We start from the raw sequence: 27,238 nt of genomic DNA, 5'->3' as shown, positions 1-27,238 counted from the left end.
GACCGGGCCTAGTGGACGACAGTTTGTGTTTGACCAGGCCTAATGGATGCTAGTTTGAGTTTGACCAGGCCTAATGGATGCCAGTTTGTGTTTGACCGGGCCTAATGGATGCCAGTTTGTGTTTGACCAGGCATAATGGATGCCAGTTTCTGTTTGAAAGGGCCTAATGGATGCCAGTTTGTGTTTGACCGGGCCTAGTGGACGACAGTTTGTGTTTGACCAGGCCTAATGGATGCCAGTTTGTGTTTGACCAGGCCTAATGGAAGCCAGTTTGTGTTTGACCAGACCTAATGGATGCCATTTTGTGTTTAACCAGGCCTAATAGATGCCAGTTTGTGTTTGACCGGGCCTAATGGATGCCAGTTTGTGTTTGACCAGGCCTAATGGATGCCATTTTGTGTTTGAACGGGTCTAGTAAATGCCAGTTTCTGTTTGACCGGGCCTAGTGGATGCCAGTTTGTGTTTGACTGAGCCTAGTGGACGACAGTTTGTGTTTGACCAGGCCTAATGGATGACAGTTTGTGTTTGACCGGGCCTAATGGATGCCAGTTTGTGTTTGAGCAGGCCTAATGGATGCCAGTTTGTGTTTGACCGGGCCTAATGGATGCCAGTTTGTGTTTGACCAGGCATAATGGATGCCAGTTTGTGTTTGACTGAGCCTAGTGGACGACAGTTTGTGTTTGACCAGGCCTAATGGATGCCAGTTTGTGTTTGACCAGGCCTAATGGAAGCCAGTTTGTGTTTGACCAGACCTAATGGATGCCATTTTGTGTTTAACCAGGCCTAATAGATGCCAGTTTGTGTTTGACCGGGCCTAATGGATGCCAGTTTGTGTTTGACCAGGCCTAATGGATGCCATTTTGTGTTTGAACGGGTCTAGTAAATGCCAGTTTCTGTTTGACCGGGCCTAGTGGATGCCAGTTTGTGTTTGACTGAGCCTAGTGGACGACAGTTTGTGTTTGACCAGGCCTAATGGATGACAGTTTGTGTTTGACCGGGCCTAATGGATGCCAGTTTGTGTTTGAGCAGGCCTAATGGATGCCAGTTTGTGTTTGACCGGGCCTAATGGATGCCAGTTTGTGTTTGACCAGGCATAATGGATGCCAGTTTCTGTTTGAAAGGGCCTAATGGATGCCAGTTTGTGTTTGACCAGGCCTAGTGGACGCCAGTTTGTGTTTGAGCAGGCCTAATAGATGCCAGTTTGTGTTTGACCAGGCCTAATGGATGCCAGTTTGTGTTTGACCAGGCCTAATGGATGCCATTTTGTGATTGACCAGGCCTAATGGATGCCAGTTTGTGTTTGACCGGGCCTAATGGATACCAGTTTCTGTTTGACCGGGCCTAATGGATGCCAGTTTGTGTTTGACCAGGCCTAATGGATGCCAGTTTGTGTTTGACCAGGCCTAATGGATGCCAGTTTGTGTTTGACCAGGCATAATGGATGCCAGTTTCTGTTTGAAAGGGCCTAATGGATGCCAGTTTGTGTTTGACCGGGCCTAGTGGACGACAGTTTGTGTTTGACCAGGCCTAATGGATGCTAGTTTGAGTTTGACCAGGCCTAATGGATGCCAGTTTGTGTTTGACCGGGCCTAATGGATGCCAGTTTGTGTTTGACCAGGCATAATGGATGCCAGTTTCTGTTTGAAAGGGCCTAATGGATGCCAGTTTGTGTTTGACCGGGCCTAGTGGACGACAGTTTGTGTTTGACCAGGCCTAATGGATGCCAGTTTGTGTTTGACCAGGCCTAATGGAAGCCAGTTTGTGTTTGACCAGACCTAATAGATGCCAGTTTGTGTTTGACCGGGCCTAATGGATGCCAGTTTGTGTTTGACCAGGCCTAATGGATGCCATTTTGTGTTTGAACGGGTCTAGTAAATGCCAGTTTCTGTTTGACCGGGCCTAGTGGATGCCAGTTTGTGTTTGACTGAGCCTAGTGGACGACAGTTTGTGTTTGACCAGGCCTAATGGATGACAGTTTGTGTTTGACCGGGCCTAATGGATGCCAGTTTGTGTTTGAGCAGGCCTAATGGATGCCAGTTTGTGTTTGACCGGGCCTAATGGATGCCAGTTTGTGTTTGACCAGGCATAATGGATGCCAGTTTCTGTTTGAAAGGGCCTAATGGATGCCAGTTTGTGTTTGACCAGGCCTAGTGGACGACAGTTTGTGTTTGACCAGGCCTAATGGATGCCAGTTTGTGTTTGACCAGGCCTAATGGATGCCAGTTTGTGTTTGACCAGGCCTAATGGATGCCATTTTGTGTTTGACCAGGCCTAATGGATGCCAGTTTCTGTTTGACCGGGCCTAATGGATGCCAGTTTGTGTTTGACCAGGCCTAATGGATGCCAGTTTGTGTTTGACCGGGCCTAATGGATGCCAGTTTGTGTTTGACCGGGTCTAGTGGACGCCAGTTTGTGTTTGACCAGGCCTAATGGATGCCAGTTTGTGTTTGACCGGGCCTAGTGGATGCCAGATTGCGTTTGACCAGGCCTAATGGATGCCATTTTGTGTTTGACCAGGCCTAATGGATGCCAGTTTGTGTTTGACCGGGCCTAGTGGACGACAGTTTGTGTTTGACCATGCCTAATGGATGCCAGTTTCTGTTTGACCGGGCCTAGTGGATGAAAGTTTGTGTTTGACCAGGCCTAATGGATGCCAGTTTTTGTTTGATTGGGTCTAGTGGACGCCAGTTTGTGTTTGACCAGGCCTAGTGGATGGCAGTTTGTGTTTGACCGGGCCTAATGGATGCCATTTTGTGTTTGACCAGGCCTAATGGATGCCAGTTTCTGTTTGACTGGGCCTAGTGGATGAAAGTTTGTGTTTGACCAGGCCTAATGGATGCCAGTTTTTGTTTGATTGGGTCTAGTGGACGCCAGTTTGTGTTTGACCGGGCCTAATGGATGCCAGTTTGTGTTTGACCGGGCCTAATGGATGCCAGTTTATGTTTGACCAGGCCTAATGGATGCCAGTTTGTGTTTGACCGGGCCTAGTGGATGCCAGTTTGTGTTTGACCGGGCCTAATGGATGCCATTTTGTGTTTGACCAGGCCTAATGGATGCCAGTTTGTGTTTGACCGGGCCTAGTGGACGACAGTTTGTGTTTGACCAGGCCTAATGGACGCCAGTTTCTGTTTGACTGGGCCTAGTGGACGACAGTTTGTGTTTGACCAGGACTAATGGATGCCTGTTTTTGTTTGACCAGGTCTAGTGGACGCCAGTTTGTGTTTGAGCAGGCCTAATGGATGCCAGTTTGTGTTTGACCAGGCCTAATGGATGCCAGTTTGTGTTTGACCAGGCCTAATGGATGCCATTTTGTGTTTGACCAGGCCTAATGGATGCCAGTTTGTGTTTGACCGGGCCTAATGGATACCAGTTTCTGTTTGACCGGGCCTAATGGATGCCAGTTTGTGTTTGACCAGGCCTTATGGATGCCAGTTTGTGTTTGACCAGGCCTAATGGATGCCAGTTTGTGTTTGACCAGGCATAATGGATGCCAGTTTCTGTTTGAAAGGGCCTAATGGATGCCAGTTTGTGTTTGACCGGGCCTAGTGGACGACAGTTTGTGTTTGACCAGGCCTAATGGATGCTAGTTTGTGTTTGACCAGGCCTAATGGATGCCAGTTTGTGTTTGACCGGGCCTAATGGATGCCAGTTTGTGTTTGACCAGGCCTAATGGATGCCAGTTTGTGTTTGACCAGGCCTAATGGATGCTAGATTCTGTTTGACCGGGCCAAATGGATGCCAGTTTGTGTTTGACTGGGCCTAATGGATGCCAGTTTGTGTTTGACCAGGTCTAATGGATGCCAGTTTCTGTTTGATTGAGATTAATGGATGCCAGTTTCTGTTTGACCGGGCCTAGTGAACGACAGTTTGTGTTTGACCAGGCCTAATGGATGCCAGTTTGTGTTTGACCGGGCCTAATGGATGCCACTTTGTGTTTGACCAGGCCTAATGGATGCCAGTTTGTGTCTGACCGGGCCTAGTGGACGACAGTTTGTGTTTGACCAGGCCTAATGGATGCCAGTTTGTGTTTGACCAGGCCTAGTGGACGACAGTTTGTGTTTGACCAGGCCTAATGGATGCCAGTTTGTGTTTGACCAGGCCTAATGGATGCCAGTTTGTGTTTGACCAGGCCTAATGGATGCCATTTTGTGTTTGACCAGGCCTAATGGATGCCAGTTTCTGTTTGACCGGGCCTAATGGATGCCAGTTTGTGTTTGACCAGGCCTAATGGATGCCAGTTTGTGTTTGACCGGGCCTAATGGATGCCGGTTTGTGTTTGACCGGGCCGAGTGGACGCCAGTTTGTGTTTGACCAGGCCTAATGGATGCCAGTTTGTGTTTGACCGGGCCTAGTGGATGCCAGTTTGCGTTTCACCAGCCCTAATGGATGCCATTTTGTGTTTGACCAGGCCTAATGGATGCCAGTTTCTGTTTGACCGGGCCTAGTGGACGACAGTTTGTGTTTGACCAGGCCTAATGGATGCCAGTTTCTGTTTGACCGGGCCTAGTGGATGAAAGTTTGTGTTTGACCAGGCCTAATGGATGCCAGTTTTTGTTTGATTGGGTCTAGTGGACGCCAGTTTGTGTTTGACCGGGCCTAATGGATGCCAGTTTGTGTTTGACTGGGCCTAATGGATGCCAGTTTGTGTTTGACCAGGCCTAATGGATGCCAGTTTGTGTTTGACCGGGCCTAGTGGATGCCAGTTTGTGTTTGACCGGGCCTAATGGATGCCATTTTGTGTTCGACCAGGCCTAATGGATGCCAGTTTGTGTTTGACCGGGCCTAGTGGACGACAGTTTGTGTTTGACCAGGCCTAATGGATGCCAGTTTCTGTTTGACTGGGCCTAGTGGACGACAGTTTGTGTTTGACCAGGCCTAATGGATGCCAGTTTTTGTTTGACCAGGTCTAGTGGACGCCAGTTTGTGTTTGAGCAGGCCTAATAGATGCCAGTTTGTGTTTGACCAGGCCTAATGGATGCCAGTTTGTGTTTGACCAGGCCTAATGGATGCCATTTTGTGTTTGACCAGGCCTAATGGATGCCAGTTTGTGTTTGACCGGGCCTAATGGATACCAGTTTCTGTTTGACCGGGCCTAATGGATGCCAGTTTGTGTTTGACCAGGCCTAATGGATGCCAGTTTGTGTTTGACCAGGCCTAATGGATGCCAGTTTGTGTTTGACCAGGCATAATGGATGCCAGTTTCTGTTTGAAAGGGCCTAATAGATGCCAGTTTGTGTTTGACCGGGCCTAGTGGACGACAGTTTGTGTTTGACCAGGCCTAATGGATGCTAGTTTGAGTTTGACCAGGCCTAATGGATGCCAGTTTGTGTTTGACCGGGCCTAATGGATGCCAGTTTGTGTTTGACCAGGCATAATGGATGCCAGTTTGTGTTTGAAAGGGCCTAATGGATGCCAGTTTGTGTTTGACCAGGCCTAGTGGACGACAGTTTGTGTTTGACCAGGCCTAATGGATGCCAGTTTGTGTTTGACCAGGCCTAATGGATGCCAGTTTGTGTTTGACCAGGCCTAATGGATGCCATTTTGTGTTTGACCAGGCCTAATGGATGCCAGTTTGTGTTTGACCGGGCCTAATGGATACCAGTTTCTGTTTGACCGGGCCTAATGGATGCCAGTTTGTGTTTGACCAGGCCTTATGGATGCCAGTTTGTGTTTGACCAGGCCTAATGGATGCCAGTTTGTGTTTGACCAGGCATAATGGATGCCAGTTTCTGTTTGAAAGGGCCTAATGGATGCCAGTTTGTGTTTGACCGGGCCTAGTGGACGACAGTTTGTGTTTGACCAGGCCTAATGGATGCTAGTTTGTGTTTGACCAGGCCTAATGGATGCCAGTTTGTGTTTGACCGGGCCTAATGGATGCCAGTTTGTGTTTGACCAGGCCTAATGGATGCCAGTTTGTGTTTGACCAGGCCTAATGGATGCTAGATTCTGTTTGACCGGGCCAAATGGATGCCAGTTTGTGTTTGACTGGGCCTAATGGATGCCAGTTTGTGTTTGACCAGGTCTAATGGATGCCAGTTTCTGTTTGATTGAGATTAATGGATGCCAGTTTCTGTTTGACCGGGCCTAGTGAACGACAGTTTGTGTTTGACCAGGCCTAATGGATGCCAGTTTGTGTTTGACCGGGCCTAATGGATGCCACTTTGTGTTTGACCAGGCCTAATGGATGCCAGTTTGTGTCTGACCGGGCCTAGTGGACGACAGTTTGTGTTTGACCAGGCCTAATGGATGCCAGTTTGTGTTTGACCAGGCCTAGTGGACGACAGTTTGTGTTTGACCAGGCCTAATGGATGCCAGTTTGTGTTTGACCAGGCCTAATGGATGCCAGTTTGTGTTTGACCAGGCCTAATGGATGCCATTTTGTGTTTGACCAGGCCTAATGGATGCCAGTTTCTGTTTGACCGGGCCTAATGGATGCCAGTTTGTGTTTGACCAGGCCTAATGGATGCCAGTTTGTGTTTGACCGGGCCTAATGGATGCCGGTTTGTGTTTGACCGGGCCGAGTGGACGCCAGTTTGTGTTTGACCAGGCCTAATGGATGCCAGTTTGTGTTTGACCGGGCCTAGTGGATGCCAGTTTGCGTTTCACCAGCCCTAATGGATGCCATTTTGTGTTTGACCAGGCCTAATGGATGCCAGTTTCTGTTTGACCGGGCCTAGTGGACGACAGTTTGTGTTTGACCAGGCCTAATGGATGCCAGTTTCTGTTTGACCGGGCCTAGTGGATGAAAGTTTGTGTTTGACCAGGCCTAATGGATGCCAGTTTTTGTTTGATTGGGTCTAGTGGACGCCAGTTTGTGTTTGACCGGGCCTAATGGATGCCAGTTTGTGTTTGACTGGGCCTAATGGATGCCAGTTTGTGTTTGACCAGGCCTAATGGATGCCAGTTTGTGTTTGACCGGGCCTAGTGGATGCCAGTTTGTGTTTGACCGGGCCTAATGGATGCCATTTTGTGTTTGACCAGGCCTAATGGATGCCAGTTTGTGTTTGACCGGGCCTAGTGGACGACAGTTTGTGTTTGACCAGGCCTAATGGATGCCAGTTTCTGTTTGACTGGGCCTAGTGGACGACAGTTTGTGTTTGACCAGGCCTAATGGATGCCAGTTTTTGTTTGACCAGGTCTAGTGGACGCCAGTTTGTGTTTGAGCAGGCCTAATAGATGCCAGTTTGTGTTTGACCAGGCTTAATGGATGCCAGTTTGTGTTTGACCAGGCCTAATGGATGCCATTTTGTGTTTGACCAGGCCTAATGGATGCCAGTTTGTGTTTGACCGGGCCTAATGGATACCAGTTTCTGTTTGACCGGGCCTAATGGATGCCAGTTTGTGTTTGACCAGGCCTAATGGATGCCAGTTTGTGTTTGACCAGGCCTAATGGATGCCAGTTTGTGTTTGACCAGGCATAATGGATGCCAGTTTCTGTTTGAAAGGGCCTAATGGATGCCAGTTTGTGTTTGACCGGGCCTAGTGGACGACAGTTTGTGTTTGACCAGGCCTAATGGATGCTAGTTTGAGTTTGACCAGGCCTAATGGATGCCAGTTTGTGTTTGACCGGGCCTAATGGATGCCAGTTTGTGTTTGACCAGGCATAATGGATGCCAGTTTCTGTTTGAAAGGGCCTAATGGATGCCAGTTTGTGTTTGACCGGGCCTAGTGGACGACAGTTTGTGTTTGACCAGGCCTAATGGATGCCAGTTTGTGTTTGACCAGGCCTAATGGAAGCCAGTTTGTGTTTGACCAGACCTAATGGATGCCATTTTGTGTTTAACCAGGCCTAATAGATGCCAGTTTGTGTTTGACCGGGCCTAATGGATGCCAGTTTGTGTTTGACCAGGCCTAATGGATGCCATTTTGTGTTTGAACGGGTCTAGTAAATGCCAGTTTCTGTTTGACCGGGCCTAGTGGATGCCAGTTTGTGTTTGACTGAGCCTAGTGGACGACAGTTTGTGTTTGACCAGGCCTAATGGATGACAGTTTGTGTTTGACCGGGCCTAATGGATGCCAGTTTGTGTTTGAGCAGGCCTAATGGATGCCAGTTTGTGTTTGACCGGGCCTAATGGATGCCAGTTTGTGTTTGACCAGGCATAATGGATGCCAGTTTCTGTTTGAAAGGGCCTAATGGATGCCAGTTTGTGTTTGACCAGGCCTAGTGGACGACAGTTTGTGTTTGACCAGGCCTAATGGATGCCAGTTTGTGTTTGACCAGGCCTAATGGATGCCATTTTGTGTTTGACCAGGCCTAATGGATGCCAGTTTCTGTTTGACCGGGCCTAATGGATGCCAGTTTGTGTTTGACCAGGCCTAATGGATGCCAGTTTGTGTTTGACCGGGCATAATGGATGCCAGTTTCTGTTTGAAAGGGCCTAATGGATGCCAGTTTGTGTTTGACCAGGCCTAGTGGACGACAGTTTGTGTTTGACCAGGCCTAATGGATGCCAGTTTGTGTTTGACCAGGCCTAATGGATGCCATTTTGTGTTTGACCAGGCCTAATGGATGCCAGTTTCTGTTTGACCGGGCCTAATGGATGCCAGTTTGTGTTTGACCAGGCCTAATGGATGCCAGTTTGTGTTTGACCGGGCCTAATGGATGCCAGTTTGTGTTTGACCGGGTCTAGTGGACGCCAGTTTGTGTTTGACCAGGCCTAATGGATGCCAGTTTGTGTTTGACCGGGCCTAGTGGATGCCAGTTTGCGTTTGACCAGGCCTAATGGATGCCATTTTGTGTTTGACCAGGCCTAATGGATGCCAGTTTGTGTTTGACCGGGCATAGTGGACGACAGTTTGTGTTTGACCATGCCTAATGGATGCCAGTTTCTGTTTGACCGGGCCTAGTGGATGAAAGTTTGTGTTTGACCAGGCCTAATGGATGCCAGTTTTTGTTTGATTGGGTCTAGTGGACGCCAGTTTGTGTTTGACCAGGCCTAATGGATGCCAGTTTGTGTTTGACCAGGCCTAATGGATGCCATTTTGTGTTTGACCAGGCCTAATGGATGCCAGTTTGTGTTTGACCGGGCCTAATGGATGCCAGTTTCTGTTTGACCGGGCCTAATGGATGCCAGTTTGTGTTTGACCAGGCCTAATGGATGCCATTTTGTGTTTGACCAGGCCTAATGGATGCCAGTTTGTGTTTGACCGGGCCTAATGGATGCCAGTTTCTGTTTGACCGGGCCTAATGGATGCCAGTTTGTGTTTGACCAGGCCTAATGGATGCTAGTTTGTGTTTGACCAGGCCTAATGGATGCCAGTTTGTGTTTGACCGGGCCTAATGGATGCCAGTTTGTGTTTGACCAGGCATAATGGATGCCAGTTTCTGTTTGAAAGGGCCTAATGGATGCCAGTTTGTGTTTGACCGGGCCTAGTGGACGACAGTTTGTGTTTGACCAGGCCTAATGGATGCCAGTTTGTGTTTGACCAGGCCTAATGGATGCCAGTTTGTGTTTGCCCAGGCCTAATGGATGCCATTTTGTGTTTAACCAGGCCTAGTGGATGTTAGTTTGTGTTTGACCACGCCTAATGGATGCAGGTTTGCGTTTGACCAGGCCTAATGGATGCCAGTTTGTGTTTGACCAGGCCTAATGGATGCCAGTTTGTGTTTGACCAGACCAAATGGATGCCAGTTTGTGTTTGACCGGGCCTAGTGGATGTTAGTTTGTGTTTGACCAGGCCTAATGGATGCAGGTTTGCGTTTGACCAGGCCTAATGGATGCCAGTTTGTGTTTGACCAGGCCTAATGGATGCTAGATTCTGTTTGACCGGGCCAAATGGATGCCAGTTTGTGTTTGACTGGGCCTAATGGATGCCACTTTGTGTTTGACCAGTCCTAATGGATGCCAGTTTGTGTCTGACCGGGCCTAGTGGACGACAGTTTGTGTTTGACCAGGCCTAATGGATGCCAGTTTGTGTTTGACCAGGCCTAGTGGACGACAGTTTGTGTTTGACCAGGCCTAATGGATGCCATTTTGTGTTTGACCGGGTCTAGTAAATGCCAGTTTCTGTTTGACCGGGCCTAGTGGATGCCAGTTTGTGTTTGACTGAGCCTAGTGGACGACAGTTTGTGTTTGACCAGGCCTAATGGATGACAGTTTGTGTTTGACCGGGCCTAATGGATGCCAGTTTGTGTTTGACCAGGCCTAATGGATGCCAGTTTGTGTTTGACCGGGCCTAATGGATGCCAGTTTGTGTTTGACCAGGCATAATGGATGCCAGTTTCTGTTTGAAAGGGCCTAATGGATGCCAGTTTGTGTTTGACCAGGCCTAGTGGACGACAGTTTGTGTTTGACCAGGCCTAATGGATGCCAGTATGTGTTTGACCAGGCCTAATGGATGCCAGTTTTTGTTTGACCAGGCCTAATGGATGCCATTTTGTGTTTGACCAGGCCTAATGGATGCCAGTTTCTGTTTGACCGGGCCTAATGGATGCCAGTTTCTGTTTGACCAGGCCTAATGGATGCCAGTTTGTGTTTGACCGGGCCTAATGGATGCCAGTTTGTGTTTGATCGGGTCTAGTGGACGCCAGTTTGTGTTTGACCAGGCCTAATGGATGCCAGTTTGTGTTTGACCGGGCCTAGTGGATGCCAGTTTGCGTTTGACCAGGCCTAATGGATGCCATTTTGTGTTTGACCAGGCCTAATGGATGCCAGTTTGTGTTTGACCGGGTCTAGTGGACGCCAGTTTGTGTTTGACCAGGCCTAATGGATGCCAGTTTGTGTTTGACCGGGCCTAGTGGATGCCAGTTTGCGTTTGACCAGGCCTAATGGATGCCATTTGTGTTTGACCAGGCCTAATGGATGCCAGTTTGTGTTTGACCGGGCCTAGTGGACGACAGTTTGTGTTAGACCAGGCCTAATGGATGCCAGTTTCTGTTTGACCGGGCCTAGTGGATGAAAGTTTGTGTTTGACCAGGCCTAATGGATGCCAGTTTTTGTTTGATTGGGTCTAGTGGACGCCAGTTTGTGTTTGACCGGGCCTAATGGATGCCAGTTTGTGTTTGACCGGGCCTAATGGATGCCAGTTTGTGTTTGACCAGGCCTAATGGATGCCAGTTTGTGTTTGACCGGGCCTAGTGGATGCCAGTTTGTGTTTGACCGGGCCTAATGGATGCCATTTTGTGTTTGACCAGGCCTAATGGATGCCAGTTTGTGTTTGACCAGGCCTAGTGGACGACAGTTTGTGTTTGACCAGGCCTAATGGATGCCAGTTTGTGTTTGACCAGGCCTAATGGATGCCATTTTGTGTTTGACCAGGCCTAATGGATGCCAGTTTCTGTTTGACCGGGCCTAATGGATGCCAGTTTGTGTTTGACCAGGCCTAATGGATGCCAGTTTGTGTTTGACCGGGCCTAATGGATGCCAGTTTGTGTTTGACCGGGTCTAGTGGACGCCAGTTTGTGTTTGACCAGGCCTAATGGATGCCAGTTTGTGTTTGACCGGGCCTAGTGGATGCCAGTTTGCGTTTGACCAGGCCTAATGGATGCCATTTTGTGTTTGACCAGGCCTAATGGATGCCAGTTTGTGTTTGACCGGGCATAGTGGACGACAGTTTGTGTTTGACCATGCCTAATGGATGCCAGTTTCTGTTTGACCGGGCCTAGTGGATGAAAGTTTGTGTTTGACCAGGCCTAATGGATGCCAGTTTTTGTTTGATTGGGTCTAGTGGACGCCAGTTTGTGTTTGACCAGGCCTAATGGATGCCAGTTTGTGTTTGACCAGGCCTAATGGATGCCATTTTGTGTTTGACCAGGCCTAATGGATGCCAGTTTGTGTTTGACCGGGCCTAATGGATGCCAGTTTCTGTTTGACCGGGCCTAATGGATGCCAGTTTGTGTTTGACCAGGCCTAATGGATGCCATTTTGTGTTTGACCAGGCCTAATGGATGCCAGTTTGTGTTTGACCGGGCCTAATGGATGCCAGTTTCTGTTTGACCGGGCCTAATGGATGCCAGTTTGTGTTTGACCAGGCCTAATGGATGCTAGTTTGTGTTTGACCAGGCCTAATGGATGCCAGTTTGTGTTTGACCGGGCCTAATGGATGCCAGTTTGTGTTTGACCAGGCATAATGGATGCCAGTTTCTGTTTGAAAGGGCCTAATGGATGCCAGTTTGTGTTTGACCGGGCCTAGTGGACGACAGTTTGTGTTTGACCAGGCCTAATGGATGCCAGTTTGTGTTTGACCAGGCCTAATGGATGCCAGTTTGTGTTTGCCCAGGCCTAATGGATGCCATTTTGTGTTTAACCAGGCCTAGTGGATGTTAGTTTGTGTTTGACCACGCCTAATGGATGCAGGTTTGCGTTTGACCAGGCCTAATGGATGCCAGTTTGTGTTTGACCAGGCCTAATGGATGCCAGTTTGTGTTTGACCAGACCAAATGGATGCCAGTTTGTGTTTGACCGGGCCTAGTGGATGTTAGTTTGTGTTTGACCAGGCCTAATGGATGCAGGTTTGCGTTTGACCAGGCCTAATGGATGCCAGTTTGTGTTTGACCAGGCCTAATGGATGCTAGATTCTGTTTGACCGGGCCAAATGGATGCCAGTTTGTGTTTGACTGGGCCTAATGGATGCCACTTTGTGTTTGACCAGTCCTAATGGATGCCAGTTTGTGTCTGACCGGGCCTAGTGGACGACAGTTTGTGTTTGACCAGGCCTAATGGATGCCAGTTTGTGTTTGACCAGGCCTAGTGGACGACAGTTTGTGTTTGACCAGGCCTAATGGATGCCATTTTGTGTTTGACCGGGTCTAGTAAATGCCAGTTTCTGTTTGACCGGGCCTAGTGGATGCCAGTTTGTGTTTGACTGAGCCTAGTGGACGACAGTTTGTGTTTGACCAGGCCTAATGGATGACAGTTTGTGTTTGACCGGGCCTAATGGATGCCAGTTTGTGTTTGACCAGGCCTAATGGATGCCAGTTTGTGTTTGACCGGGCCTAATGGATGCCAGTTTGTGTTTGACCAGGCATAATGGATGCCAGTTTCTGTTTGAAAGGGCCTAATGGATGCCAGTTTGTGTTTGACCAGGCCTAGTGGACGACAGTTTGTGTTTGACCAGGCCTAATGGATGCCAGTATGTGTTTGACCAGGCCTAATGGATGCCAGTTTTTGTTTGACCAGGCCTAATGGATGCCATTTTGTGTTTGACCAGGCCTAATGGATGCCAGTTTCTGTTTGACCGGGCCTAATGGATGCCAGTTTCTGTTTGACCAGGCCTAATGGATGCCAGTTTGTGTTTGACCGGGCCTAATGGATGCCAGTTTGTGTTTGATCGGGTCTAGTGGACGCCAGTTTGTGTTTGACCAGGCCTAATGGATGCCAGTTTGTGTTTGACCGGGCCTAGTGGATGCCAGTTTGCGTTTGACCAGGCCTAATGGATGCCATTTTGTGTTTGACCAGGCCTAATGGATGCCAGTTTGTGTTTGACCGGGTCTAGTGGACGCCAGTTTGTGTTTGACCAGGCCTAATGGATGCCAGTTTGTGTTTGACCGGGCCTAGTGGATGCCAGTTTGCGTTTGACCAGGCCTAATGGATGCCATTTGTGTTTGACCAGGCCTAATGGATGCCAGTTTGTGTTTGACCGGGCCTAGTGGACGACAGTTTGTGTTAGACCAGGCCTAATGGATGCCAGTTTCTGTTTGACCGGGCCTAGTGGATGAAAGTTTGTGTTTGACCAGGCCTAATGGATGCCAGTTTTTGTTTGATTGGGTCTAGTGGACGCCAGTTTGTGTTTGACCGGGCCTAATGGATGCCAGTTTGTGTTTGACCGGGCCTAATGGATGCCAGTTTGTGTTTGACCAGGCCTAATGGATGCCAGTTTGTGTTTGACCGGGCCTAGTGGATGCCAGTTTGTGTTTGACCGGGCCTAATGGATGCCATTTTGTGTTTGACCAGGCCTAATGGATGCCAGTTTGTGTTTGACCGGGCCTAGTGGACGACAGTTTGTGTTTGACCAGGCCTAATGGATGCCAGTTTCTGTTTGACTGGGCCTAGTGGACGACAGTTTGTGTTTGACCAGGCCTAATGGATGCCAGTTTTTGTTTGACCAGGTCTAGTGGACGCCAGTTTGTGTTTGAGCAGGCCTAATAGATGCCAGTTTGTGTTTGACCAGGCCTAATGGATGCCAGTTTGTGTTTGACCAGGCCTAATGGATGCCATTTTGTGTTTGACCAGGCCTAATGGATGCCAGTTTGTGTTTGACCGGGCCTAATGGATACCAGTTTCTGTTTGACCGGGCCTAATGGATGCCAGTTTGTGTTTGACCAGGCCTAATGGATGCCAGTTTGTGTTTGACCAGGCCTAATGGATGCCAGTTTGTGTTTGACCAGGCATAATGGATGCCAGTTTCTGTTTGAAAGGGCCTAATGGATGCCAGTTTGTGTTTGACCGGGCCTAGTGGACGACAGTTTGTGTTTGACCAGGCCTAATGGATGCCAGTTTGTGTTTGACCAGGCCTAATGGAAGCCAGTTTGTGTTTGACCAGACCTAATGGATGCCATTTTGTGTTTAACCAGGCCTAATAGATGCCAGTTTGTGTTTGACCGGGCCTAATGGATGCCAGTTTGTGTTTGACCAGGCCTAATGGATGCCATTTTGTGTTTGACCGGGTCTAGTAAATGCCAGTTTCTGTTTGACCGGGCCTAGTGGATGCCAGTTTGTGTTTGACTGAGCCTAGTGGACGACAGTTTGTGTTTGACCAGGCCTAATGGATGACAGTTTGTGTTTGACCGGGCCTAATGGATGCCAGTTTGTGTTTGAGCAGGCCTAATGGATGCCAGTTTGTGTTTGACCGGGCCTAATGGATGCCAGTTTGTGTTTGACCAGGCATAATGGATGCCAGTTTCTGTTTGAAAGGGCCTAATGGATGCCAGTTTGTGTTTGACCAGGCCTAGTGGACGACAGTTTGTGTTTGACCAGGCCTAATGGATGCCAGTTTGTGTTTGACCAGGCCTAATGGATGCCAGTTTGTGTTTGACCAGGCCTAATGGATGCCATTTTGTGTTTGACCAGGCCTAATGGATGCCAGTTTCTGTTTGACCGGGCCTAATGGATGCCAGTTTGTGTTTGACCAGGCCTAATGGATGCCAGTTTGTGTTTGACCGGGCCTAATGAATGCCAGTTTGTGTTTGACCGGGTCTAGTGGACGCCAGTTTGTGTTTGACCAGGCCTAATGGATGCCAGTTTGTGTTTGACCGGGCCTAGTGGATGCCAGTTTGCGTTTGACCAGGCCTAATGGATGCCATTTTGTGTTTGACCAGGCCTAATGGATGCCAGTTTGTGTTTGACCGGGCCTAGTGGACGACAGTTTGTGTTTGACCATGCCTAATGGATGCCAGTTTCTGTTTGACCGGGCCTAGTGGATGAAAGTTTGTGTTTGACCAGGCCTAATGGATGCCAGTTTTTGTTTGATTGGGTCTAGTGGACGCCAGTTTGTGTTTGACCAGGCCTAATGGATGCCAGTTTGTGTTTGACCGGGCCTAATGGATGCCAGTTTGTGTTTGACCAGGCCTAATGGATGCCAGTTTGTGTTTGACCGGGCCTAGTGGATGGCAGTTTGTGTTTGACCGGGCCTAATGGATGCCATTTTGTGTTTGACCAGGCCTAATGGATGCCAGTTTGTGTTTGACCGGGCCTAGTGGACGACAGTTTGTGTTTGACCAGGCCTAATGGATGCCAGTTTCTGTTTGACTGGGCCTAGTGGACGACAGTTTGTGTTTGACCAGGCCTAATGGATGCCAGTTTTTGTTTGTCCAGGTCTAGTGGACGCCAGTTTGTGTTTGAGCAGGCCTAATGGATGCCAGTTTGTGTTTGACCAGGCCTAATGGATGCCAGTTTGTGTTTGACCAGGCCTAATGGATGCCATTTTGTGTTTGACCAGGCCTAATGGATGCCAGTTTGTGTTTGACCGGGCCTAATGGATGCCAGTTTCTGTTTGACCGGGCCTAATGGATGCCAGTTTGTGTTTGACCAGGCCTAATGGATGCCAGTTTGTGTTTGACCAGGCCTAATGGATGCCAGTTTGTGTTTGACCAGGCATAATAGATGCCAGTTTCTGTTTGAAAGGGCCTAATGGATGCCAGTTTGTGTTTGACCGGGCCTAGTGGACGACAGTTTGTGTTTGACCAGGCCTAATGGATGCTAGTTTGTGTTTGACCAGGCCTAATGGATGCCAGTTTGTGTTTGACCGGGCCTAATGGATGCCAGTTTGTGTTTGACCAGGCATAATGGATGCCAGTTTCTGTTTGAAAGGGCCTAATGGATGCCAGTTTGTGTTTGACCGGGCCTAGTGGACGACAGTTTGTGTTTGACCAGGCCTAATGGATGCCAGTTTGTGTTTGACCAGGCCTAATGGATGCCAGTTTGTGTTTGCCCAGGCCTAATGGATGCCATTTTGTGTTTAACCAGGCCTAGTGGATGTTAGTTTGTGTTTGACCACGCCTAATGGATGCAGGTTTGCGTTTGACCAGGCCTAATGTATGCCAGTTTGTGTTTGACCAGGCCTAATGGATGCCAGTTTGTGTTTGACCAGACCAAATGGATGCCAGTTTGTGTTTGACCGGGCCTAGTGGATGTTAGTTTGTGTTTGACCAGGCCTAATGGATGCAGGTTTGCGTTTGACCAGGCCTAATGGATGCCAGTTTGTGTTTGACCAGGCCTAATGGATGCTAGATTCTGTTTGACCGGGCCAAATGGATGCCAGTTTGTGTTTGACTGGGCCTAATGGATGCCACTTTGTGTTTGACCAGGCCTAATGGATGCCAGTTTGTGTCTGACCGGGCCTAGTGGACGACAGTTTGTGTTTGACCAGGCCTAATGGATGCCAGTTTGTGTTTGACCAGGCCTAGTGGACGACAGTTTGTGTTTGACCAGGCCTAATGGATGCCATTTTGTGTTTGACCGGGTCTAGTAAATGCCAGTTTCTGTTTGACCGGGCCTAGTGGATGCCAGTTTGTGTTTGACTGAGCCTAGTGGACGACAGTTTGTGTTTGACCAGGCCTAATGGATGACAGTTTGTGTTTGACCGGGCCTAATGGATGCCAGTTTGTGTTTGACCAGGCCTAATGGATGCCAGTTTGTGTTTGACCGGGCCTAATGGATGCCAGTTTGTGTTTGACCAGGCATAATGGATGCCAGTTTCTGTTTGAAAGGGCCTAATGGATGCCAGTTTGTGTTTGACCAGGCCTAGTGGACGACAGTTTGTGTTTGACCAGGCCTAATGGATGCCAGTTTGTGTTTGACCAGGCCTAATGGATGCCAGTTTTTGTTTGACCAGGCCTAATGGATGCCATTTTGTGTTTGACCAGGCCTAATGGATGCCAGTTTCTGTTTGACCGGGCCTAATGGATGCCAGTTTCTGTTTGACCAGGCCTAATGGATGCCAGTTTGTGTTTGACCGGGCCTAATGGATGCCAGTTTGTGTTTGATCGGGTCTAGTGGACGCCAGTTTGTGTTTGACCAGGCCTAATGGATGCCAGTTTGTGTTTGACCGGGCCTAGTGGATACCAGTTTGCATTTGACCAGGCCTAATGGATGCCATTTTGTGTTTGACCAGGCCTAATGGATGCCAGTTTGTGTTTGACCGGGTCTAGTGGACGCCAGTTTGTGTTTGACCAGGCCTAATGGATGCCAGTTTGTGTTTGACCGGGCCTAGTGGATGCCAGTTTGCGTTTGACCAGGCCTAATGGATGCCATTTGTGTTTGACCAGGCCTAATGGATGCCAGTTTGTGTTTGACCGGGCCTAGTGGACGACAGTTTGTGTTTGACCAGGCCTAATGGATGCCAGTTTCTGTTTGACCGGGCCTAGTGGATGAAAATTTGTGTTTGACCAGGCCTAATGGATGCCAGTTTTTGTTTGATTGGGTCTAGTGGACGCCAGTTTGTGTTTGACCGGGCCTAATGGATGCCAGTTTGTGTTTGACCGGGCCTAATGGATGCCAGTTTGTGTTTGACCAGGCCTAATGGATGCCAGTTTGTGTTTGACCGGGCCTAGTGGATGCCAGTTTGTGTTTGACCGGGCCTAATGGATGCCATTTTGTGTTTGACCAGGCCTAATGGATGTCAGTTTGTGTTTGACCGGGCCTAGTGGACGACAGTTTGTGTTTGACCAGGCCTAATGGATGCCAGTTTCTGTTTGACTGGGCCTAGTGGACGACAGTTTGTGTTTGACCAGGCCTAATGGATGCCAGTTTTTGTTTGACCAGGTCTAATGGATGCCAGTTTTTGTTTGACCAGGTCTAGTGGATGCCAGTTTGTGTTTGAGCAGGCCTAATGGATGCCAGTTTGTGTTTGACCAGGCCTAATGGATGCCAGTTTGTGTTTGACCAGGCCTAATGGATGCCATTTTGTGTTTGACCAGGCCTAATGGATGCCAGTTTGTGTTTGACCGGGCCTAATGGATGCCAGTTTCTGTTTGACCGGGCCTAATGGATGCCAGTTTGTGTTTGACCAGGCCTAATGGATGCCAGTTTGTGTTTGACCAGGCCTAATGGATGCCAGTTTGTGTTTGACCAGGCATAATGGATGCCAGTTTCTGTTTGAAAGGGCCTAATGGATGCCAGTTTGTGTTTGACCGGGCCTAGTGGACGACAGTTTGTGTTTGACCAGGCCTAATGGATGCTAGTTTGTGTTTGACCAGGCCTAATGGATGCCAGTTTGTGTTTGACCGGGCCTAATGGATGCCAGTTTGTGTTTGACCAGGCATAATGGATGCCAGTTTCTGTTTGAAAGGGCCTAATGGATGCCAGTTTGTGTTTGACCGGGCCTAGTGGACGACAGTTTGTGTTTGACCAGGCCTAATGGATGCCAGTTTGTGTATGACCAGGCCTAATGGATGCCAGTTTGTGTTTGACCAGGCTTAATGGATGCCATTTTGTGTTTAACCAGGCCTAATGGATGCCAGTTTGTGTTTGACCAGGCCTAATGGATGCCATTTTGTGTTTGACCGGGTCTAGTAAATGCCAGTTTCTGTTTGACCGGGCCTAGTGGATGCCAGTTTGTGTTTGACTGAGCCTAGTGGACGACAGTTTGTGTTTGACCAGGCCTAATGGATGACAGTTTGTGTTTGACCGGGCCTAATGGATGCCAGTTTGTGTTTGACCAGGCCTAATGGATGCCAGTTTGTGTTTGACCGGGCCTAATGGATGCCAGTTTGTGTTTGACCAGGTATAATGGATGCCAGTTTCTGTTTGAAAGGGCCTAATAGATGCCAGTTTGTGTTTGACCAGGCCTAGTGGACGACAGTTTGTGTTTGACCAGGCCTAATGGATGCCAGTTTGTGTTTGACCAGGCCTAATGGATGCCAGTTTGTGTTTGACCAGGCCTAATGGATGCCATTTTGTGTTTGACCAGGCCTAATGGATGCCAGTTTCTGTTTGACCGGGCCTAATGGATGCCAGTTTGTGTTTGACCAGGCCTAATGGATGCCAGTTTGTGTTTGACCGGGCCTAATGGATGCCAGTTTGTGTTTGACCGGGTCTAGTGGACGCCAGTTTGTGTTTGACCAGGCCTAATGGATGCAGGTTTGTGTTTGACCGGGCCTAGTGGATGCCAGTTTGCGTTTGACCAGGCCTAATGGATGCCAGTTTGTGTTTGACCGGGCCTAGTGGACGACAGTTTGTGTTTGACCAGGCCTAATGGATGCCAGTTTCTGTTTGACTGGGCCTAGTGGATGAAAGTTTGTGTTTGACCAGGCCTAATGGATGCCAGTTTTTGTTTGATTGGGTCTAGTGGACGCCAGTTTGTGTTTGACCAGGCCTAATGGATGCCAGTTTGTGTTTGACCGGGCCTAATGGATGCCAGTTTGTGTTTGACCAGGCCTAATGGATGCCAGTTTGTGTTTGACCGGGCCTAGTGGATGGCAGTTTGTGTTTGACCGGGCCTAATGGATGCCATTTTGTGTTTGACCAGGCCTAATGGATGACAGTTTGTGTTTGACCGGGCCTAGTGGACGACAGTTTGTGTTTGACCAGGCCTAATGGATGCCAGTTTCTGTTTGACTGGGCCTAGTGGACGACAGTTTGTGTTTGACCAGGCCTAATGGATGCCAGTTTTTGTTTGACCAGGTCTAGTGGACGCCAGTTTGTGTTTGAGCAGGCCTAATGGATGCCAGTTTGTGTTTGACCAGGCCTAATGGATGCCAGTTTGTGTTTGACCAGGCCTAATGGATGCCATTTTGTGTTTGACCAGGCCTAATGGATGCCAGTTATGTTTGACCGGGCCTAATGGATGCCAGTTTCTGTTTGACCGGGCCTAATGGATGCCAGTTTGTGTTTGACCAGGCCTAATGGATGCCAGTTTGTGTTTGACCAGGCCTAATGGATGCCAGTTTGTGTTTGACCAGGCCTAATGGATGCCAGTTTGTGTTTGACCGGGCCTAGTGGACGACAGTTTGTGTTTGACCAGGCCTAATGGATGCTAGTTTGTGTTTGACCAGGCCTAATGGATGCCAGTTTGTGTTTGACCGGGCCTAATGGATGCCAGTTTGTGTTTGATCAGGCATAATGGATGCCAGTTTCTGTTTGAAAGGGCCTAATGGATGCCAGTTTGTGTTTGACCGGGCCTAGTGGACGACAGTTTGTGTTTGACCAGGCCTAATGGATGCCAGTTTGTGTTTGACCAGGCCTAATGGATGCCAGTTTGTGTTTGACCAGGCCTAATGGATGCCATTTTGTGTTTAACCAGGCCTAATAGATGCCAGTTTGTGTTTGACCGGGCCTAATGGATGCCAGTTTGTGTTTGACCAGGCCTAATGGATGCCAGTTTGTGTTTGACCAGGCCTAATGGATGCCATTTTGTGTTTGACCGGGTCTAGTGGACGCCAGTTTGTGTTTGACCGGGCCTAATGGATGCCAGTTTGTGTTTGACCAGGCCTAATGTATGCAGGTTTGCGTTTGACCATGCCTAATGGATGCCAGTTTGTGTTTGACCAGGCCTAATGGATGCCAATTTGTGTTTGACCAGACCTAATGGATGCCAGTTTGTGTTTGACCAGACCTAATGGATGCCAGTTTGTGTTTGACCGGGCCTAGTGGATGTTAGTTTGTGTTTGACCAGGCCTAGTGGACGACAGTTTGTGTTTGACCAGGCCTAATGGATGCCATTTTGTGTTTGACCGGGTCTAAGCGTTTGTTTCCTTGAAAGTTTTCCTTTTGGGAGGTGGGTAGTAATATATAGCTGGGTAGGGATGTGCCCCTGAGCCCTGAATAATATGACCATTTTTATACCTACTACCTAGTAGGTAGTTGCAATATCTACACAAAGAAATGCAATTTCAGCCTATATACAATCATTGAAAGCATTAAAGCTTGTGCAATCTAATTAAAAAAAGATCTTATTTTTTAATTTTTTTATTTAAAATTTTTATATAATAATTTGATCATTTTCTTTGTTTGATTGCCTCAGGCTTTGGTGATCTAATAATGTAAGTACAAATTTAAAAAAATGAAAATAATAATAAATACATTTTAAAAAGCCCAATAAGGTCTTATTTTAATCAGATTGCATTATGCGTTAAATACGCTTAAAAACTTCCAACACACTGATGATTTTTTTTTAATATTCCTGGTAGACTGCCGTATAGGCATAAAAGCACCTAAAATTAAAACCTATTATCGATATTTATACCTTACTTGACAAAACATTAGACTCATATTTATACTCAAACTTCCAATCAATAAACCCATCTCAGAGGGTACATCCCCGGTAAGCAATTCTAATGTACTTCCCCCACTTCTGAGGTGGGTATGTCGCATGCAAACCGGTGATCAATCAATTATTCTGAATCAAATTGGTCAAACTGGGTTACGGTATTGGCCGCTCTGTTTTTCATGTATGGCACATTTTGCAAAATTTTAATGAAGTTCTCGAAAAGTGGTATCCTTGTTTATACACAGCCATTGTAAGATTTGCAACAAGAAAAGGCAAGTCATTACATTATGTATTTTGAACCGTCACAATTGGTACATACATGTATAGCGTACTCTATGTAAATGTGCCATAAATCTACCCACAGGTGTCAGGAAAGTTCATCTATGTCAATCTAAAAGGTGCCGCATGATGACTGATGCTGTGCAGTGCCAGTTTAAACTAGTGCGAGAACTATAGAATAAATTATAAATCGTCTTAAATTTAAAAAAGGATTAAGACAATTTTTTCAACTTGCAGAGCTGTACTGTATTGATTTGATATACAGTCAGAAAATACTACGTGTCAATAATAGTATCATGTACGTTCAGGTATCAGTTTCAAACTTTAAAATTAGCAAAATGAAATTGCAATTCAAAATGTTTTCTTGTTTTAACCCTAACATAAGAGTTGCAGTGTGTCATCCATCCATCTAGATGTTTATACACCATTTAAAGGATGCACAGTCAACATTAGAGGTAATTTTTGATGAGCACAAATTGAAGCACCACCTTCCAGAAGGAGAAAATGGAGGAATGCTATGAGATTACATATTGCTACATTCTTTTGAAATGTTGCTTATATTAAATAGATGGTATGACAGTTTTGCAAAGATGAACCACACAATGGAGCAGGGAAGGGATGGGAATTCAACAGAAGGTATAATATGGTCTATCTTTCTTGTATTTTCACTGCATACTTTTTCTACATTATTTCTGCATATTCTGTTTTACATTTACAATTTGTCTATCGTAATTGTCGTTTACAATAAATCATCAATAGATGTGTTTATGTTTCTATGCTTTTATTATTATCCATATTGCAACGTAAACCACAGTAAGCTTCTCAATAACACCTTTTCCACTAAAATAAAGAACAATGCACAGCGCCTCAGTGTCAGATACTGTGCGTAGACTATAACGATGTTTTGTTACTCAACTGTCGTGTTTAGCTTGTGTTCGATGATACACTGGGCACAGGTTCACTCCATAAAGGTACGCAGACACATGGTACAAACTAACTAGAAGAAGCGCCTACTAAACCTTTTAAATTGTAGAGAAATTGAGGGGGTTCCCCGAATTTCAATGGCAGTTATACTGTGATAGATTGATAGCTCAACGGGAAACAGAAAAATGCAATAAAACTTGAAAGGACGACTGAACAGATGCAGTGCAAATTGAAACTTTTTAAAGACACTGAAGATAAAAATTGTAGAAGCGGTCCCGATACAGCAACAACTTTTACACATATCACAACAGTTGAATAATTACAAGATGGTAAATTTGCATGACAATAACTTAAGCGAATAGGCTGTAACACATTTAGCGTATTTTAGCCTCCATGTATCCTGTTTATTGGAAATACCAGCTCAACAGCATCTTGCCATGTAAAGAAACAACACAAGCATGACACCAAAATAATTTTCAGCCATGTTGTTTTCATACTGAGTAATTGACGATGCTGTTCCGTTCGGCTCTGATCGAACTGAATTGAACTCTACCAGATCTCGGCTCTCATTCAGCCCTAGCCTGACAAGGTAGCGCGAGTTGCGCTTCCAGCTGCGCTCCAAACCGAACAGACACGTCTGACAGAACGATGAAGTTTTTCACTTCCCCAACGATTTCTTGTTGGTATCAATCAAATTGCAGGAACATCATATAAGTGACAGCTATCAGAGAGTATATAAACATTCACCACAGAGTTTATTTGTTTGTTGACATAATTAGTGATAAGGTGCTGGCAAATTTTCGCCCAATGTTTATCATCTTGTTGAAAACAGCTTATTTTTGCCGACAATACAAACACTGCTTTGATTGATGGTGCTACCATGACCACTAAAATGAATATTCATTGAAAGTCATTGCAAGAAGGTGTTCTGGACGAGAAGGAGCGGTATATACAAAACAACGTTTTCACTGTGGCAGTCAATAAACAACTGGTTAAGAAATCTATGATTAAATAACAGTACAGGCCAGTGATAGTATGTGAAATAATAAGTAAGTAAATAATCTTATTGATTTTGTATCCTTATAAGGATCTTGAAAATAATACAATAAAAAATAAACAACAGCTTTGATCAATAAGTAAAACAGAACAAAAACAAAACAGTACAAGAAATGTAAAATTGAGTGATTATTTTGGGGCAGCTGGTGTTTTTTTCAGTGCAATATCTCTGCGGTTAAGGCAGTTAAAATTAATTTTGCATAGTCAGTGATTTCTTTGTTGTCAGTAGAGGTGATAATTTTTATCATGATTTCTACACTAGCTAAGGATAAGTTATGTTCAGTGAACAGATTAATCCTCTCCTCTTGGTGCAGTTTTCATTGTAAATAAACTTAAACGTGACCCAGGTGTTGGGGGGGGGGGGTTAAGTAAAGCTATTCGGCCTTTTATCTGATAATACTGTGGTTACGTAATTGCAATGTAGACATGTCTATTCCCAACCAATGTGAACTATGCAAAATCGCAGTAATAATCATGCCGACTAGACCTACACTATTCTGTAAGGCGTTGGAGAGGTGATCACATTCAATCAAGCGGTTCCCGGCTCAGAGGAGCTCCGCTGATTGCTCTAATTAGCTTTTAATTAGGTCACCTGGAAACGTCATTTCTTCGTTCCGAATATGAGCAGGTTCAACTAGAAAATGCAACTGCCAAACGTCTGTGCTTGAAAAAATAATAGAAATTGATTCAAAGTTCAGGGAGCCTAAATTCCTGTCCTGTGTTAGAGCCAGTGCGTCCACGTCAACGAAAGAGTCTTAATTATATTCACGCAGTTAGACCTTGATGGTTTGACTGTTATCTCCAGAAAAATGAATCGTTGTGTAATCATGAGGTTATGAATTAGGGCGTTATATGATCCCAATGATATTATGATTATAGCTGTGAATATTTGTATAATGTGGATGTAATGGTATTTTTCTTTGGAAACTGCGTACCACCAATTCAGCGTTTTATCATAGTAGATATGTACATTACTTGTTGGTGATGTGGATAGTTTTTTCTCTTGGATGTTTGTATTTTGATGAATCGCGGTAATATGTTCTGTTCTGTTTGCAGTTTGTGATTGCAGTGCTTAAGTTAGTGTACGCTCCGCTTCCTGATTAATTGTCCAAGGTGTGAACCGTTAATTTACCCGGCAACCAGCCATGGGACAATAGACTGTCAAGCGTTTCCAGGCTGGGGATAGAAGGCCCGTGTTGATATCAATCGCTACATCGCATTCATTTTGGACACATAAATAAACTTATCTTTGCATACAGTTTTTAGTTGTCAGTTCTTTAATATGTGTATGTATAAACGAACTTGCACATCCGGTAATATTTTGAAATCAACAAATGTGGTCATAAAAATTTGTTCATTATTACATGACTTAGAAAAAATCGTTGACATGTATTTGAACTTCTGACCTAGATTTATCAGGGACGCATAGTTCTGTTTTGTCGTCAAAGTGCGAGTTTTTATATTCCAGTGCGATCCACTAAAATTAATTTTTATTTGGAAATAATAGATTTTATTCAAATCAGAGCAAGATATTATAATAAAAGTCTTCCGATGTTTTACATGACATAGCAAATATTTACGGCTCGTAATTTTCGGAAATCTACGCAAATGCGTTCATGGAGACAATATTATTACGTGAAATTTGATTTCTGACCCCGATGCGACGCATAGTTCTGTTTTGTCGGCGAAGCACGCATTTTTATTTCAGTGTGATCCACTATAATTTCTTTTTCATTATTGGGAAATAACTGTTTACATTAAAAACAGTGCTAGCTATAATGCAAGTCGCACAGCAAATGTGATATTCCAGAGTTCAATGCGTTTTGTACCATCCAATATACACTTTATCTCCGCATGAGGGCGCAATTTCAAATTGAAAGAAAAACTAGCATACACGCTATCAGCGTTGTGTCGTCACCGGAAGCGCTGTCCCAGCACAAACTGTGTAGAAGACGCCGAACTGCAGCGTCAATGCACTATTTCGCTGGTTCCCGGCGTCCTTTGCGAATGGCAGGTAGGACGCAGGTAACTAGTAATCGCCATATTGTTCCATTTGGGCCGGTTTTCAGGCCGGAAGGAACGCGACTGAGTGACGTAATTTGAAAACATTCCAAGTTCCGTTTTGCGTAAACGTGTCTGTAATGCTACAATAAAGCCATGCTTATACATACATACTGCCTGCTTAGATTTACAGATTTGATATGTTCTGTGCAAATTTATAACAAAAGAAACAATTCTTTTTATTCGCCCAACTTTCGAAAGCAAAAGGAAACCCCTGAACGGCCACGAGCGTAAGCGCTGACGTCAGGTAACTAAGGGAAATGGAACAAGCAACGAGAAAGTGGTGTACCAATCGGAATGCCGGAACCGTTACTAGTTACCGGCCTCTTGTGGCTTGGTATGCCATGACACTTGAGGCGGGAACCAGCCAACCCGGCAGGAAACCGCTGGTTTAATTTTGATCACCTCCCTTGGCCGGCGAGGGCGCCACTCACGCCTGTTAGTTATGTAAACATATAGTCTGCTGTGAATCGGTGCGAGCGGTGGTAGTTCGGCTCTGATAGAATGCTGCTGTGTAAACATAGCAACTGTGGTTTTTCTTTGCTTTGTGTTCGTCTGGGTGGAATGATAACCAAATTACGTATTGTATTGCGTCATTTGAGAAGTTAGTCAGAAAATTAATTAACAATAAATACTTATTATTTAACCCTCGGACCCTTGAACCCTCGGACAAATAAACCATCAAACCAATGAACCCTCAGACAAATAAACCCTCGGAATATCGATCTGTAACCCCTTACCTTCCAGGTCCCCAATCCTAGTTGAGGCATTTTTCGACCATTACTCAAAGTCAGCAACCGTAAAGACATGACGACTGTGCCGTGTGTGTGGTGGTAGGTATGTCGACTTGTGGCCACGCATGCTCTGGGCGAATCTATATATCAGTAGGGAACATACCATGATTTCATATAATATAAATAAACGATTTTGTAAATCATTTGTACTACCTATCTAGTCTATGTTTTTTTCTTTCAAATTTTTTGAATAAAATAAGACTGAAAATAAATGTGGTTGGTCTACTGTATTGTAATGCTATATATTGTCCTCCACCCGAGGCTGTTATGGCCAAACCTTGAACAAATGAACTCGCCCTTTTGGAACGCAAGAGTTCTGGTGGTGGATGTTGCAAACTGATTAAAATCTGTTGTATTGCATGAAGTGTATTTTATTTTATTTTATTTTATTTGCTGGCAGTTTTGAAAGAGTTTTGGGGATCGCGAAAGCCCACATGTGGCGATAGTTAAAAATAAAATAAAATAAAATAAAATAAAAT

General features: G+C 46.2%; 1 protein-coding gene across 1 annotated transcript in view; it reads right to left on the bottom strand.

The window, feature by feature from the left end:
- LOC102809069 (aldo-keto reductase family 1 member B1-like) overlaps nt 1–26,818 on the bottom strand; it is a 51,969-nt gene extending 25,151 nt beyond the window's left edge. The window contains exon 1 of the mRNA XM_006822997.3: nt 26,706–26,818. Coding sequence (XP_006823060.1) covers nt 26,706–26,774 — 69 coding nt within the window. The 5' untranslated portion in view covers nt 26,775–26,818. The remainder of the gene's footprint in view (nt 1–26,705) is intronic.
- Nucleotides 26,819–27,238: the final 420 nt, after the last annotated feature.

Source organism: Saccoglossus kowalevskii, chromosome 3 (assembly GCF_978046115.1).
Source record: "Saccoglossus kowalevskii chromosome 3, keSacKowa6.1, whole genome shotgun sequence".
In the NCBI taxonomy this organism is placed as follows: Eukaryota; Metazoa; Hemichordata; class Enteropneusta; family Harrimaniidae; genus Saccoglossus; species Saccoglossus kowalevskii.
This window is presented reverse-complemented; position numbering and strand designations above follow the sequence as displayed.